The following is a 15,663-nucleotide window of genomic DNA, read 5'->3' as shown; positions in this document are numbered from 1 at the left end:
TCTCGAGATTCCTTGTGCCTTGTATTCCGTATGTGTCCACCACTGGAAGCATGTTGCTTGAGGCCAGTCAGTCCACGGAGACACCGTTGACACCAATAAATGATCGGCGATCAAATCACAAAATGCCTGCAATTGAACTCTGCGTCATCAGGCCAGTCAGCGTCATAAATTACAGCTCGTTAAATGCACAGAAGCTTTACTTTATAGATATTTTTAAAGGCTTACACTTAGGTATGTACTATCATGCAAAAAAGCTCTTCGTTTGGTAACGCGCAAATAAAATCTGCAGGGTTTGTGATTGCCCTAATTTTGTCTTTGAGGTCTTTGGAAAGTTCTCAGAGCTTGTTTTTTTGTCTCTTAGCTGCTTTGTCTACAAAAATATGTTAAAGTAGAAATTCAAAAACGGAACAATAATTGTACCTGAAGTGAGTTTATTAATTAATTAAGGGAATCTTCCCCAATCACTGGGGAAGATAAATACTTAACACGTGGACATAAAAACAGATCCATACCAAAGACACAATTTATAAGAGCTTGTGATTCAGTCTGTGTGCATTTGGTACAATGTTTCAACATGAGCACAGGTGGACACCCCTATCCTGCACAAATTTAGCGTTAAGGATTTGATCAAATTATAAAATCACTCACATATGACCAAGCGTGTCATTGTTTTAAAAAATTCTCCACATATTACATGTTTTTTTTCCTAACAAACTCTTCCAATTAAACACATTTACAGTTAATTTTCCCGTTCACGTCTTGAGTTTTTTGTAAAATGTTTATTTACATATCAAGGGCAATTAGTGTGTCTTTGTTAGCAAAAGAAAAAAAAACATCACTTGACGTCAAGCACCGAACCACATTTTGAATGGCAGCTGATGAATGTGACATCGTGAGATCTGTTGTTGTTAATCCTGTACTGGTTTACAGTAACTGGCAATATACTCAAACGTTGTTTCACTTTTTTAAAGAGTCAATCTGATCCTGAGTGGTAGTCTCAATGAAATGTCCTTTATGACATTTGAGTGAACAAGTGCTGCAACATCGTTGACATCAATGGCATCATTGCAGACGTGGCCAATACTGTGACATGTCTGTTTCATTTCCTGGAACTTGAACTGGAACTGAGACTCCTGGAGAAATTAGACCTAAAGAAGAAGGTAAACAGAATAGTGATTAGAATACTGCTTAAAGTAGTTTGCATGTGGTTTAAGCTTGTAGGGAAACACAATACTGGATAAGTGCCTCATTTATTAAAAAAAATAAAAAATTATGTACAATCGTGTTTAAAACTTCTCAACGGGAATTTAAGCAACAAATCCACTTTAGAAGCTGACAAGTTGGCAATCAAGGCCTCCTAGCTTTGGTTAATTTATTTAATTAGGGTGCATGCATGCAACCATCTAACCTTAGAAGCGGCATTATGCATTGCACTTATCGTGATTCAAAGTCTGTGGACTATTAAACATCACCCAGTCTCAAAACACATGGTGTGTACCATGATGGGTTGGGCACAAGCAAAAAAGCATTTTATTAAAATGAAAACTAATATTGAAATTAAACTAGAGTAATTTAAAAAAAAATATATATATAAAATGATTAAAAACTAACATAGCCACTTGGAAAACTAATCAAAAATTAAAACTACAACAAAAACCTCAAAACAAAATAAAAACTAACTTTAAAGTTCCAAAATCACAATAACACTGGCATAAGATGACTTTATTCATTGAAAATGTTTTAGGACAATGCTCACCAACGTCAGGACACGTTATGACACTGTGTTATTACCTTTTTAATCAATTCACTCGGCATACAAGCGGTCACGTTGACGTGGCGAGTGATATTTTTGTTTCTATGCTGGTCCTTCAAGCCTCACACAGTCAGGGAAACAGTTTTCGGACGGCTGCCGTTAGGTAAACAAAACAATTCTGCATTGTTCTTGTGCGTTGTTGGAATGTCATTGTAATGGAAATATTTCACCACTTGTTTTTGATTTATTATTTGAGGCATTCATATTAATTGTGTGCAGTTGCAATTGTGAGATTAGTACACAGTCATAGCCATGAATGGAGTATAGTACAGTTTAAAGACGCTACACATGAAATACCGTATTGGCCCGAATATAAGACCGTGTTTTTTGCATTGAAATAAGACTGAAGTGGGGGTCGTCTTACATTCGGGGTTTGGACGTTATACCCATTCACAACGCTAGATGGCGCCAGATATCTTTAAAGCGAATGCTGAACTTAACTCTCTAGGCCAAAGCAAACAGTGTGAGTTGCAATGCGCCGGTGTTCCGCGGAAAAACCGCACCGCAACTGTTCCGCACCCAGTGTGAGTGAGGTGTGAGTTGACTCGTCGAATCCAATGATTTTTATTCCTTGTGAGCGAGGCCTAAATCACTAATCACTGCCTACTAATGTTTCAACCATCATGGACTGGTTGCCAATCAGAGCACATACCTAATAATCGACAGACAAACGTTTTTTAGTGTTTAACATGTATAACTTTTACATAAGGTTTATGTTTTGTCACAATTGCACAATAAAAAGTTCTTTGAATTTTTTAAAATTTTCTTTAAGTATTTAGTAATGCAGCAAAAATGCAGCGGAATGTGAATATATACTTTGCAAGTCAATTTGCTGTGCGTGCACCTAAATCTTCTTACCGTGCTCCAAAATTCCCCCTTAGCGGTCAGTAAATTAATGTACCTACTCCAGAGGTTGAATTCTCAACAGCACTTTACCTGTTGACGTAGCAGAAGAATTCAATGGCTGGTTGTTCATGTGCTGTTGCATGTGTGGAGGAGTGTAGGTCTCATAATTCCTTCCATTTACTGGTGCGCCTGAGCTGGCGGGCAGCATGCATGAGTAAGACGTCTGACAAGATGCCTGAAAGTACAAATTAATACACTCAAACTTTATGCAAATTTGATGCAGAATACAGCAAGGAACACATGCAGTGTTCAGGGTCAGGGGTCGAGTGTATTGGCGTTTTGGAGAAGGCGTTTGGCCGTTTCCCTCGGGGAGTTCTGGGGGTGATTTGGGAGTATGGGGTACCGAACCTCTTGATACTATCCCATCTGAAAAGGCAGACTACACTGAACTAGTTGCAGGGCACACATAGAGACGAACAACCATTCATACCCACACCAACACTGATAATCTTACTTGCATAGGCAGGCTGGCAGCCATACTGAAGTGTGGCATGGACGGTAGGCCGTAGCTGCAGGACAGGACTGAGTCCGACCTCCCCAACAAAGAGCCTGATGAGAAGGACACTAAAATACAAAACACTTGGGTTTAAAAAGAGAGGATCAGCAAAATTGTTTATAAACTTAAAGCAAAACTAATGAAAACAAACAGTGTGTCCTGGAATTAACTCAACTAGTCCACGGTTAGTTGGAATAGACTCCGACTCACCTGAAACCTGAATGAGTTGAAACAGTACAGAGAATGTATGGTTGGATCCAAGTTTTAATTTTGGAGGTTTTACCATTGTGGGTTATAAAAATATAGGTCCTATATCTTTCCCCCAAAATGCGACTTATACTCCGGAGCGACTTATATATGTTTTTTCCCTATATTCCTATATTATAGGATATGACAATGAAAATGATGTAAGAATAGCGGTGACAAAATGTTCAAACTGTTCAAACTGTCGACACTAATTACTAGAAAGGGGAGGAAAAAATGGTTCAGGTTGAATGGCAAGCAATCAAACAGCATCAACAGAACAAGACAACTAAATACAGTAGTGTTTGTCTTTGTTAGTACCTGGTGTAGCAGGTTTGGGTAAAGATTGGTAAACACTGGTGTTAAAACTGCTGCTGATGGGAACATGGTTGGAGGAGTTGGACAGCTGACGGCGTTGATTTCTCAACTTTTCCTCTCTTCTCCACTTTGCTCTTCTGTTGGAAAACCAAACCTATAAATAACGCAAAAATAACTTTATTTAGTCCGTTGTGAAGAGAATTTGTCCCCTAAAATTGTCCAAATAAAATGTAACCCTTGCGTAGGCCTTAATAATAATGGCGTTACAGTAACATCTTACGTTTTTTTTTTTTTCTTCACAAGAATCTGCTGTCCAAACTAATTGTGAATGCGATAGTTGGCAATGATCAGTGTGATCAATTCCATGATTGCTCTCTACCATTTAAAAATCAAACCAAAGTGCATACCTGTATCCGTGCTTCAGGCAGGTCTATTTTGTTGGCAAGACGTTCTCGGGCAAACACATCTGGATAGTGAGTTCGCTCAAATTCTGCAACAAAAACATTTCGTATCAATCTATAGTAGTCATATTGATGGAATCTTAACGGGACTGTTAAAATATATATATATGAGATTTCCATCTAGCCATAGATTATTTCACTGCTGCCCTTAATTAATTGGTTTTTTTTTTGGTTTAGTCTCAGTTTAGGCAAATATACTAATTTATTGAAACTGCTACATCTTAAGCCAAACATCTGGAACCAAAATGTTATTCTTCTTAATGCTAAAATAGAATTCTAATTGTATGGACGTTTTTCACATTTACTGTTTGTTGTACCAAAAATAAGCCACTAAAGTTGTATGATGTAAAATTATACATATTCACTTGCAGTCCTGAACAGATTTTATTCAATTGAATGGTGGAATTATATGGTTGATTAATATCTGATTTCTAAAAAATTCTAATGGGGTGGCTCAACTTTGGGTATGAAAGTGTGAATTCAGTTTTATTTGTCTTATTCCTTTTCCAAGTGGAAGAAAACACCATGAAGTACTGTCAATGACAATGAAAGTTTGCTTTAAAGCACTTGTATGTTTTTTATGCCACTATTTTGTAACACAGCGTTTGAATATTCCAGGTTTACCATTTCTAAAAAGAGGTGACAATTAAAAATTGGTGCATTGCTGCACACCTTTTTCAAGTGCTTCTATTTGGTCTTGGGTGAAGGATGTTCTGTTTCTCTGCAGTTTCCTCTTCAGCTGAAGCCTCATTTGAGTCTCCTCTGAGTCTTCACTGTTGGAACTAGCTGATATTGTGTTTTCCGCTCCTTCTGCTTGCGAACACATATTTTCTGAAAACAAGAATGTCAATTGCATTAAACTTCCCACTTGTATTGTACTGCATGATCTGGAAAAAGAGAATACATGTTGTCTTTTTTCACCCTATCCATCTGATGAATAGTAGAGTGAACAAATTCCCCCTTATTTAATGTTACCCACATTCTTATGCTTTCATATTCTTTCAGTTTTAAGTCACTTTCTTTCGAAGTCCATCATTTTGTATCGCAAAATATTGAATTCTGAACACACCAAATGCAACAATTTTCTTTCACATCAGAGTTTTCATTGTACTTGGTTTAATACCAAAAATAAAAGAAGTCTTGGATTTTTAGGTTCTTCTCAGAAAATATATTATTCAAGGGATTGAGGAATAAGAGCAGTTCAGGTGGTCACCATGTAATTTCTAAACAGATTGGAGCTTGACTTGAGCTCCCTGTGGAACCCATGTTATTTGTGGTCCTAGCCTAATTATTCATGATTCCCAGCAGACAAGTGAATGCAAAAGAGAATAAAGCCATTGCTCAGTGTCACAGTCAGTCAGGCAGAAACAGACACAAATGGCGCAAGACACCACCTATTTTCTCCCCGATACACACACATCTACACACAATGGCACAGACATACTATAGACTGATGACTTTATCCCACTGTTTGAGTCCCAAAGTGCAGCTGGTAGAGGAGGAGCAGAAGGTTACAAGCATGCTCCCACAGCAATTTGGCCTCTTTGGTGGAAGCAAAGGAGCGCCAACAATTCAAGCTCCAACATGTCTGTTTAGTGGATGTATATGTGATGTGTTTTCACAAAATGTCTCCCAAAATTAAGATTTAGGGTTTTTTGGAATGACAAGACCTTAAGGGGTAAAATGATGCGTATTTAATGGAAAGTTGAACAAATTGGTGGTTAAATGGATGGAGTCAAAACTCATTAGGAAAATGCCTTTGTCTGAGATTAATTTACCTGCACCTATACATTTTTCAGTGACACGCATAATTTACTAAAAGTTACATTTAACACGACCTGGAAGGCTAGGTAAAAAAAAAAAAAGAGACAAGGGAGACTGTCAAACAAATACCGTATTTTTCGGACTATAAGTCGCTCCGGAGTACAAGTCGCATCAGCCATAAAATGGCCAAAACAGTGAAAAAAAACATATATAAGTCGCTCCGGAGTATAAATCGCATTTTGGGGGAAATTTATTCGACAAAATCCAACACCAAGAACAGACATGAACGAGCAACAACAGGCTAAACGATAGGTATGCTAACGTGACATAAACACAATTGAAGAGCTGAGAACGGGCCTGACGTAACATTCAAATAACTATTACATACATTCTTTCCAGTCTCTCTAGACGTTGTGCGCCGGTACCAATCATATACTTCTATTCATGGCCTGCTTTGCACTTTGAGTGACTGGAGTATCTTAGCAAGCTTATATGACCCAAGAGTCAGTCTCTTACCTGTGATAGTGAGCGTCGACCCAGGGTACCACCCGGTGCGCCCCACCCAGGTAGCTTGTCCATTGAGCATTTTTAGCTTTTCAAAAACGCCCTCATTTACAAGTTGCTGCTTGTCACTGGCCAGGTTCCTGAGTACTCGATTTATTGAGGAAACCTGATGAAAAAACAAAGTGGTTCCATTAATAACGCTTATTAGTGATGGTGAGCGATACTATTTTGGCATCGATCCAATACCAATTAAACACAGGGCAGTATTTAATCCCGATATTGATACCGATACTTTACAAAAATTAAAATCATTGCTTTATCGAATTGCTAATTCTAAAATGGCTTTCATTACCTGTAAGTGTTTTGCCATGTTTGCCTTTTTATTATTATCATGTTAAAAGTCAAGACAAAGTTTTTGGTTAATATAAAATCCTACTCTTTTTCTTTTTTCCCCATACATCGTCATTGTCTGATATATTTTACATTTACTGAACAAAGTGTTGTTCCAAAACTATTATTAAAAAATATAATAAAAGGTATCCCCTCTGTATTTATTTTTTGTTTAAGTTGTTCAAGATTATCAGTTCACAACAAATACAAAATCCAGTACAAAAACAAATGTTGGAAAGTATCGTGATGAGAAAATAGAATAAGACAATTATAATAAAAGTGTATAAAATTAAATAATACCCAAAGCCTTCACTTAAAAACGCTAGTATCCATCCAATACTGAAACAGTCTTGGTATTCACTTTATTGATATTTAGATTGATCCGCCCACTTATTAGCAACAGTATAGTTTTACAAAATATAACCAATATATCATTCTCTATATAAAAAATGTTTGCCATTACATATTATACAAATGTATCACTCGAAAATGATCCACTTGAGTCTAAGCCACAACATGGGCCAATTCAAGGTACTGTCATGCAAAGGTGTGTTGAAAGTTTAGTCTGATTTGTATAAAACTTGTCACAGAGATAGTTACATAGTTAAAATAGTCACAGACATTATGCAGTCAACAAGTGCCACTGGAATATCGACAAAAAAGCTCTCGGCTCGAATGGAAGACAAGTCACTTTTAAGTGATATGAATATGGTAAATATTGAAATAAATATTCAAGTTTGATAAGCTATGTCTGTCATCAACAATGTGGAAAAATAAATCCTTACACTCGGTATGTTGTCATTAGTACAGGCTTCCTCTGCCAGCAGCCTGTCTCTGATTTCCCAGGCAAAGATAGACGGACATTCTCTCTTGTACAGAGCAATTTTGCCTACAACTTCTGGAGTGGCCACTCTGGGTTTACTTCCTCCAATTGCTCGAGGACGAATAGAACCTGTCTCGTAATATCGGCCCAAGATCTTACTCACGCAGCCATTGGATACCTGGATAAGATACAAATATAACACATTCAAAGTTTGCTGAATAAAAGTAAGCAAAATGAATAAAACAAAACAACCTATTTGTTTATGTCAGTGAAATTTTTGTAACAAAATAAAAGGCTTGATAGCACAATACACACGAACAGTATGTTACCACTGTACCTGCAAAATTCTCGAAATGTCACATGGTCGAGCGCCGCTGTGGGCCAGCTCCACAATCTTCTGCCTCGTGGAATCAGGCAAAGGTCTCCCATTCACAAACACACCTCCAAGCTGGTTTACTCCGCTGTGACCTACACTTGCGAGAAAAAAAAAGAAGAAGAATTTACTGGAGTACAACTTTGATGACTTTTTCTAACTACAGTTTGCCACAACTGATCACACAAATGCAAGTCATGCATGTACTGTAGCTTAGAGCGGATAAATCAAAGCTTAGTCCATTGTTGCACATTTGTGTTGCTTTTAATTATCCCGTTGCCTTTCACAAAATGAAATGCCTTTTTAATGCACTGCAAATGCTGCCTGGTTTTATTGATGATACTCTACACTATGGGACACCAATGTTATTTGAACAAGTCGATTTGACACCACTGACTCTTATGTACTGCTCCCTCCCCTCTAAAAAAGACCCAAACCACAAAGCTTCAGAAGACAGCTGAAATTGCTGTAACTTTTCCTGTAAAATATATTGGTCCACCATTTCGAATCCTTTTTATTTTTAGATCCAGAAAGACCGCACCAACATTATTGCCTTTGTCAAGTGAGCCTTTAATCTGCTCCAACAAGTAACTGTTTCAATACTATATTCCCGCCTCAACCCAAACTGTTGTGCATGCAGAAATTGGTTACACTTCAGATGTTCAATTAATTGATTAAATGTATTTAATGTACATGTATTAATGTACTAATGTATTTCTTTCTTTCCTCAGGACGTTCATCATTATTGACAGTGACGACCGGGAGTACAGAGGGCTCTATGGAACGTTGCCAAACAAATCACAGCAAGAAGCTGGGGTGACGTCTGCCTCACAGTTCAGAGGTTGGTTGCGGGTTCGATTCCATCTCCGGCCCTCCATGTGTGGAGTTAGTATGTTCTCCCTGTGCCTGTGTGGAGACACTGTCTTGGAAAGCTGTTCGGAGTCCAGTATTTCATTTTATTGCACCTTTTACTGTATACTCGGTAACCTTGTTATATTTCTTCTCACCTTTGGTCCACTTAATTCTCCCAACCTCCTTCAACCCCAACCTTGAATATGGCATCCATTATTGAGTTGAATTCTCAACCAAAACAGGAAGGAAGTCAAATTGTATGGATGAAGCTTAATCCTCTGTCTGCCACTCTGCAACACAGTGTGGAATTGTGTTGCGACACGGGGCAGGTTAAGTAGGGATTTACTGTACAATTAATCAATTGTCTATTGTCAGTTAATAGCTTAGTGGGAGAAAGCATATTGCAGATTTAGGAAGCTCTTCATAGTGCATTAATAAATTATTATTCATCGGCCAGAACGCACATGAACTGTTCATGTACACGAGCAGCTGTCAAGTGAGGCTTCACGAAAACTCTATACTGTCCATCCATCTGAGGTAGGGGGTTCAATGTTATTCCAGGTGACACCATGGACTGGCCGGCCGTCAATCACACGGCACATATAAATCCTCTCCTCTCACGTGTACACAACCACTGAGTGGCAACTGAATTGACATTCTCTGCATGGAAATCCGGCACGTAAACTTCATTGTCAATAATTTTATATTATTATATTATATTAATTAAACCATAAACATCATAAAAGCTTAAAAACAATTCAGCTTTTTAGTGTGTCGCGTATATATTTGCTTTTTCGAAATAGCCTTTAAGAGCAGATGAGTGTGGCATAAAAAGTATGATTTTCAGTTCACGTTTATGAAACCTTCGCACTAAATGATTGCTTTAAACCTCACAAAATGTGTAAGTTGTGTATCATTAACAGCCCAGAATTGATGTTGAAATGTTTTTCCTTAATCAATTTTAGGCATAATGCCCTGTGTTGAAAATATCGTTAACATTTTTTTTTCAAAATTATCATGCCATTGTTGTTCGTGAAATATCTCCGAATTTTCCGTCTGTTTAACATGCTACATTTCTCTCAACTGTGGCCCCTAAATCATTGATTAACTTTTCTGAGGTGGGTCATTCCTCAGTCTAACCTTGCTGCCTCACACAGCATGTTTACACTGTGTTAAAAGTGTGATCATCTTCTAGCACAAATCTTAATCACAGTTTCATTTCCCAGAGGAGCAGCCCTTTTTGCTTACTGACATACAATTAATAGACAGACATATGGCGTCAATTTGGCTGCACTCCCTTTGCGAATCTGTCTATTCCTACCTCCCAAACACCCCCCCCCCCCAGCAAAAACACCCACCCATTCAAAAACATAAGCCTGTGTGGGTCCTCATACACCCACACGCATGCAAACCATCCTGCACACAGACCAAATGAGGCCCTGGCCCTGAGAGTGCAGCAGGTTTCATTTTGAATCAACTCATTGAAGTTGAACGGCAATTTAGATTCATTCGAGTTAAAATGTGTTTTGTAATTATTCCCAGTGGATAGAGTTGAAGGGCTTTTTGATGGATAGATAGATAGATAGATAGATAGATAGATAGATAGATAGATAGATAGATAGATAGATAGATAGATAGATAGATGGATGGATGGATGGATGGATGGATGGATGGATGGATGGATGGATGGATGGATGGATGGATGGATGGATGGATGGATGGATGGATGGATGGATGGATGGATGGATGGATGGATGGATAGATAGATAGATAGATAGATAGATAGATAGATAGATAGATAGATAGATAGATAGATAGATAGATAGATAGATAGATAGATAGATAGATAGATAGATAGATAGATGGATGGATGGATGGATGGATGGATGGATGGATGGATGGATGGATGGATAGATAGATAGATAGATAGATAGATAGATAGATAGATAGATAGATAGATAGATAGATAGATAGATAGATAGATAGATAGATAGATAGATAGATAGATAGATAGATAGATAGATAGATAGATGGATGGATGGATGGATGGATGGATGGATGGATGGATGGATGGATGGATGGAGGGATGGAGGGATGGAGGGATGGAGGGATGGAGGGAGGGAGGGAGGGAGGGAGGGATGGAGGGATGGAGGGATGGATGGATGGAGACATAGATAGATGGATAGATGGAGACATAGATAGATGGATAGATGGAGACATAGATAGATGGATAGATGGAGACATAGATAGATGGATAGATGGAGACATAGATAGATGGAGAGATGGAGACATAGATAGATGGAGAGATAGATAGATGGAGAGATAGATAGATGGAGAGATAGATAGATGGAGATAGAGATAGATGGAGAGATAGATAGATGGAGAGATAGATAGATGGAGAGATAGATAGATAGATGGAGAGAGAGAGTGTAAATTAGTAAGTTAGTATAAATGTGATAGGATGACTACAACTCTAAAGGTGTTTATTGACAAGTTGACTGAGGTCTAAACATGGCTTATTTTGTGCTAAACTCTTAAAAAATATATCGGAGAACAACAAAGATTTTGGAGAAAGGGGAACAGAAACCAACAGCAATGGAGCACTATCACAACACAAAAGAGTCATATTCATCAATATCGGAGAGCAAAAGTGGGTAATTGAATGATCTGACCCATATTTCTTTTGTCACATGCCAGTGTATCGTCAATTATAGTCACAATGTCATTTCACGCAGAAAATACGTCATAAAATGTCTCATTATAAATGCCAACATTAATAAGAATAAATGCCATTACATCTACTGATACTAAACACCGAGCTCACAAATTTAAATATCTGACATCGTGTGCAAACAAAAGCTCAATTCATGTTTTATTAAAAGAGTCAACATACTATTTTATAAAATTATAATTAGTTCAACAATAGGTTCAAAGGAGGCAATGATAATATAGATGAACTCACTGTTTTGCATCATGGAGGCAACTCCGGTCTCCCAGCTTGTTTGACTTCTGTAATCTGTCCAAACAAATAACATTTTTATCATGTTATCATGGAGAGCGTGTACATTGGCACGTATGATTCATCTAAGACACAGGTGTCAAACTCAAGGCCCCGGGGCCAGATACAGAAAAAAATAGCAATTTTATTTAAAAAATAAGGACATTTCGAAGTGACTCCAAACTTGTGTATATGAGAAGAGAAATACCACTTCAGAAATAATAAACATTTTGAATATATTTCACTAAAATCACAGATCATGTTTTAACAGCATAGCATGTATTAGAAAAGTGATTCCAAAGCAGCGAGCTGGGAAACATTAAAAACTCTTCTCTCCAAACATTTAGGTTGCAGCTGAGATGAGATTTAATATTTAGTGTTGCAAAAATTAATACATACTGGTCAAAGTCTAACAAACATTTTTTTTTGTGTATACAAATAATTTAATTAACAAGAATCCAACCATAGATAAAATATTATTCTGGTTTCCGAGAAAGTGATTTTTAAAAATCGTGCTTTTCAAAGGGACTGTAGTCATTGTGGTTGAGCCTTGGGTGTACTTTGTTTTGTTTTTGTTTGTTTGTTAAACGTTGTATGTCTGCAATTGTTGAATCCACCACAGCTCTTCTAACCAAACTGGTAAGCAGAGGAACATAATAATAATAATAATAATAATAATAATGATAATAATCATAATAATAATACCTGGCCTATTCAATACAAATCTGTTTCTTTGCTTCCTCTTGCAACTCCATGTGTCTCAACATAGCCTGCTGCAAAATTAGTAGACAATTCATTGTTGTCAAAACATCAACGATAACGCCATAAATTGCTCTGTTTAGTTGTTTCGATTTTGTGCTGCCTTGAACTTAGCAAAATCTTTCCTTTATGCCATTAATGTATTGAAACTGACTGACATGCTATGATGATCACACCGTTGATGTCATTCATCCAAATCCTCAACTAAAGCGCTCTGCTTGGTTTGAGAAGGACTTGAATGACTTCAAAGCTTCTCTTCTCATTAACGAACTGCATAATGATCATGAAGCAGCTCCATACACGGGCAGCAGCGCGAACAGAGGCCGGCTCTGGGCACCTTGTCCCGACTCGGCTGCACCTTCCACCCTGTGAAAGAGGACAAAGAGTCCGGGCAAAGAAGCCGGAGCTCCGCAGCTGCCTTTGTGTGTCCCCGGGATTTTTGCGGTCTTTGCCTCGTTAGTTGCGGCTCGTTAAAAAACAGCAGTACAAAACCGCGGCAGGAGCCCAGTTTGACCAGTGTCGCTGCCTATAATGGAGTTCAGTTTAACACACCGATGACAAATTTAAACGTTTCATTCAGCCGCTTATTATATATATTGAAGAGAAGGGACAGCGGGGAATATATTTATTTCTCTTTCACAACAATACTTCACTATTCCTGCTGCGACAAGAACTACTAACGCGACATAAATTAACAATAATAACAACAACAACAACAACAACATAATAATAATAATAATTAATAATAATAATACCGCTGCAAAATGTTCCGTAGGTGTGCTATATGTGCAATGCGATTGGCTGGCGACCAGTTCAGGATGTCCCCGCCTGCAGCCCAGGAGATAAACTCCAGCACGCCCGCGACGCTCGTGAACATAAGTAGTTTGGAAGGGTGAATAATACTACTACTACTACTACTACTACTACTACTACTAATAATAATAATAATAATAATAATCTGAGAAAAATACATTTTGACTCGCTCCAAACTTTGCTTTCAAACACAGCAAAACAAATACAAAATCTCATATATTGTATTTGAGCACAATATAGGTTTTTGGATGGATAGCGGCAGTTCGCCTGTGCTTTAAACATAGTTCATAGTCATTTTTTTGCTTTTAATTTTGTTAATAGCCTACCTCATCTGTCGGCAGAAGTGTGAAAGCACTCGGTTCACCTTGACAACGCATTGTATTTAGTTCTTGGGTGCTTCAGAAAATATTAACGCTTTTTTAAAAAAAATTTTTTTAGAAACTGCAGTCTAGATTATCTATATTAGATGTCTAATAGATTATTTGGAATGGCACGAGTCGCTGTAGAACGCGTATAACAAAAAGGAACGCAACAGACATAAAATAAGCACCCAACACATTGAGGAGCCTATATACAATTATTCTTTGAAAAAGAATAACTCAAGAGAAAGCCACCATCATAAAAATGTGTTTATTTCGTCACGGGCTGTAATCTAATGTGGCTCAGGTATTCCCGCGTGCATTCAGACGCGTCTGTGCAAGTGGTGTATCGTGAGCAGTGTTTTTCCGCTGAACATATAGAGTGCATTTTCACCCATGTTCAGAGTATATATATATATATATATATATATATATAACAAAACAAAAAAAATCACAGTTAAGACTTGCAATTTCAATATGCAATATATATATATATATATATATTGCATATTGAAATTGCATAATTGAAATATATATATATGTATATATATATATATATATTGGGGTGGGGGGATAAAGGCTAATTGAATGACTTAAACGTAAAATGTGGCTCTTCAAAAATGAACAATATGTGTTAGTTAAAAACATTTTAATTGTGTGCAACCAAAAATTAAGTGGGATTTTGTAGAAATTCAGATCTGGGACGGTGTTATTCCTCCCTGATGAATTGATTGATTTGAGTCATCAATAAGTTCATTGAAAATTTAATCAAGCCCAGCTGTTTTACATAAATTGTTTCCAAATATTTTGGAACAGATTTCAAAAGAATAAAAAAAGCTTTAGTCGGAATGACAACTGTGACAACAGTACGAGAGCTGTGACAAAAAAATTACTCTCTTCCCAAATCGGTCAAATTATTCTGTGTTTGAGGTATTGAGAAAAATCTTCCAAAATGACCCTAGAACAATCGAATGCAGACCATTACAGTTTGTCATTTTGCAGAGGAGCATTGTTCTGTAAAAGAAGTTGCAAACAAAACTCGACGCAAAAGGACTATAGATTATTCATTATAATTAAAGAATGTCAAGTTGGCATCTTTTGACACTTTTGGTAAGTTCCGAGTACGAATAAAACAGGCAATTTATTTAAACTGAGATGTTATTTAAAGTTTTATTGACGGTTTCTTCATATAGCCAAATATAAATGGAGGTGAAAATCAAGAGAAAGAGAAGTTTCTATCAAGCAGAAAGCATGTTTTGCGATTGGGTCCTCCAAATCTGCAGTTTCAATTGTGCTACTAATGCAAATTTTGTAACATCTATGTTATCATCTTCAAATCCCCTCTCAATAAGGTTCAACATTTCGAGTAACTTTCAAGTCCAGTCTCTGACAGGTGTATATTGGCAATAGATGAAGAAAGATGAAATAAGAAGCAAATAAAAGCATGAATGTCATGGCCTACCTTTTTGCGGCATTCTGTAAGAAGTAAACTTTTAATTCGCTTAAATTTTCAACCGCTCCTTCTTATTCTTTCTTCCAATTAGTTTCTCCTTGACTGAAGAGACAAGTGCAGAGATAGACAGAGTCGGGAGGAAAAAGGGTGGGAGGTAGGGTGGGAGGGTAAGGGGACTGCTTAGAAGGAGGGGGTACTGAGAGGTGAGCAATAGCTAAGAGGGGGAGGGAACATTTGAATAGTGGTGAGTTCATTAGTGAATGGTTCTGTGGGTGTCTCAGTTTGTATTTGTGAGCGAGACAGAGAGAGGGAGTGCGAGAACAAGAGACAGTGTCACA

The 15,663-nt window shown here is 37.5% G+C and overlaps 1 protein-coding gene across 1 annotated transcript; it reads right to left on the bottom strand.

Annotated features, from left to right (window-relative positions):
• Positions 1 to 1,002: 1,002 nt before the first annotated feature.
• Positions 1,003 to 15,347, bottom strand: LOC133156714 (paired box protein Pax-6-like). The gene is made up of 11 exons (XM_061282630.1): positions 15,335 to 15,347; positions 11,906 to 11,959; positions 8,056 to 8,186; positions 7,681 to 7,896; positions 6,518 to 6,671; positions 4,910 to 5,068; positions 4,184 to 4,266; positions 3,780 to 3,930; positions 3,174 to 3,283; positions 2,750 to 2,894; positions 1,003 to 1,148 (listed from the first exon to the last, which is right to left on the bottom strand). The coding sequence occupies exons 1-11, from the start codon at positions 15,345 to 15,347 to the stop codon at positions 1,063 to 1,065; spliced, it is 1,302 nt and encodes a 433-aa protein (XP_061138614.1). The 3' UTR covers positions 1,003 to 1,062.
• Positions 15,348 to 15,663: the final 316 nt, after the last annotated feature.

Source organism: Syngnathus typhle, linkage group LG7, assembly GCF_033458585.1.
Source record: "Syngnathus typhle isolate RoL2023-S1 ecotype Sweden linkage group LG7, RoL_Styp_1.0, whole genome shotgun sequence".
NCBI classification, from domain to species: domain Eukaryota; kingdom Metazoa; phylum Chordata; class Actinopteri; order Syngnathiformes; family Syngnathidae; genus Syngnathus; species Syngnathus typhle.
The sequence above is the reverse complement of the archived record's forward strand: the minus strand, read 5'-3'. Positions and strand labels throughout refer to the sequence as shown.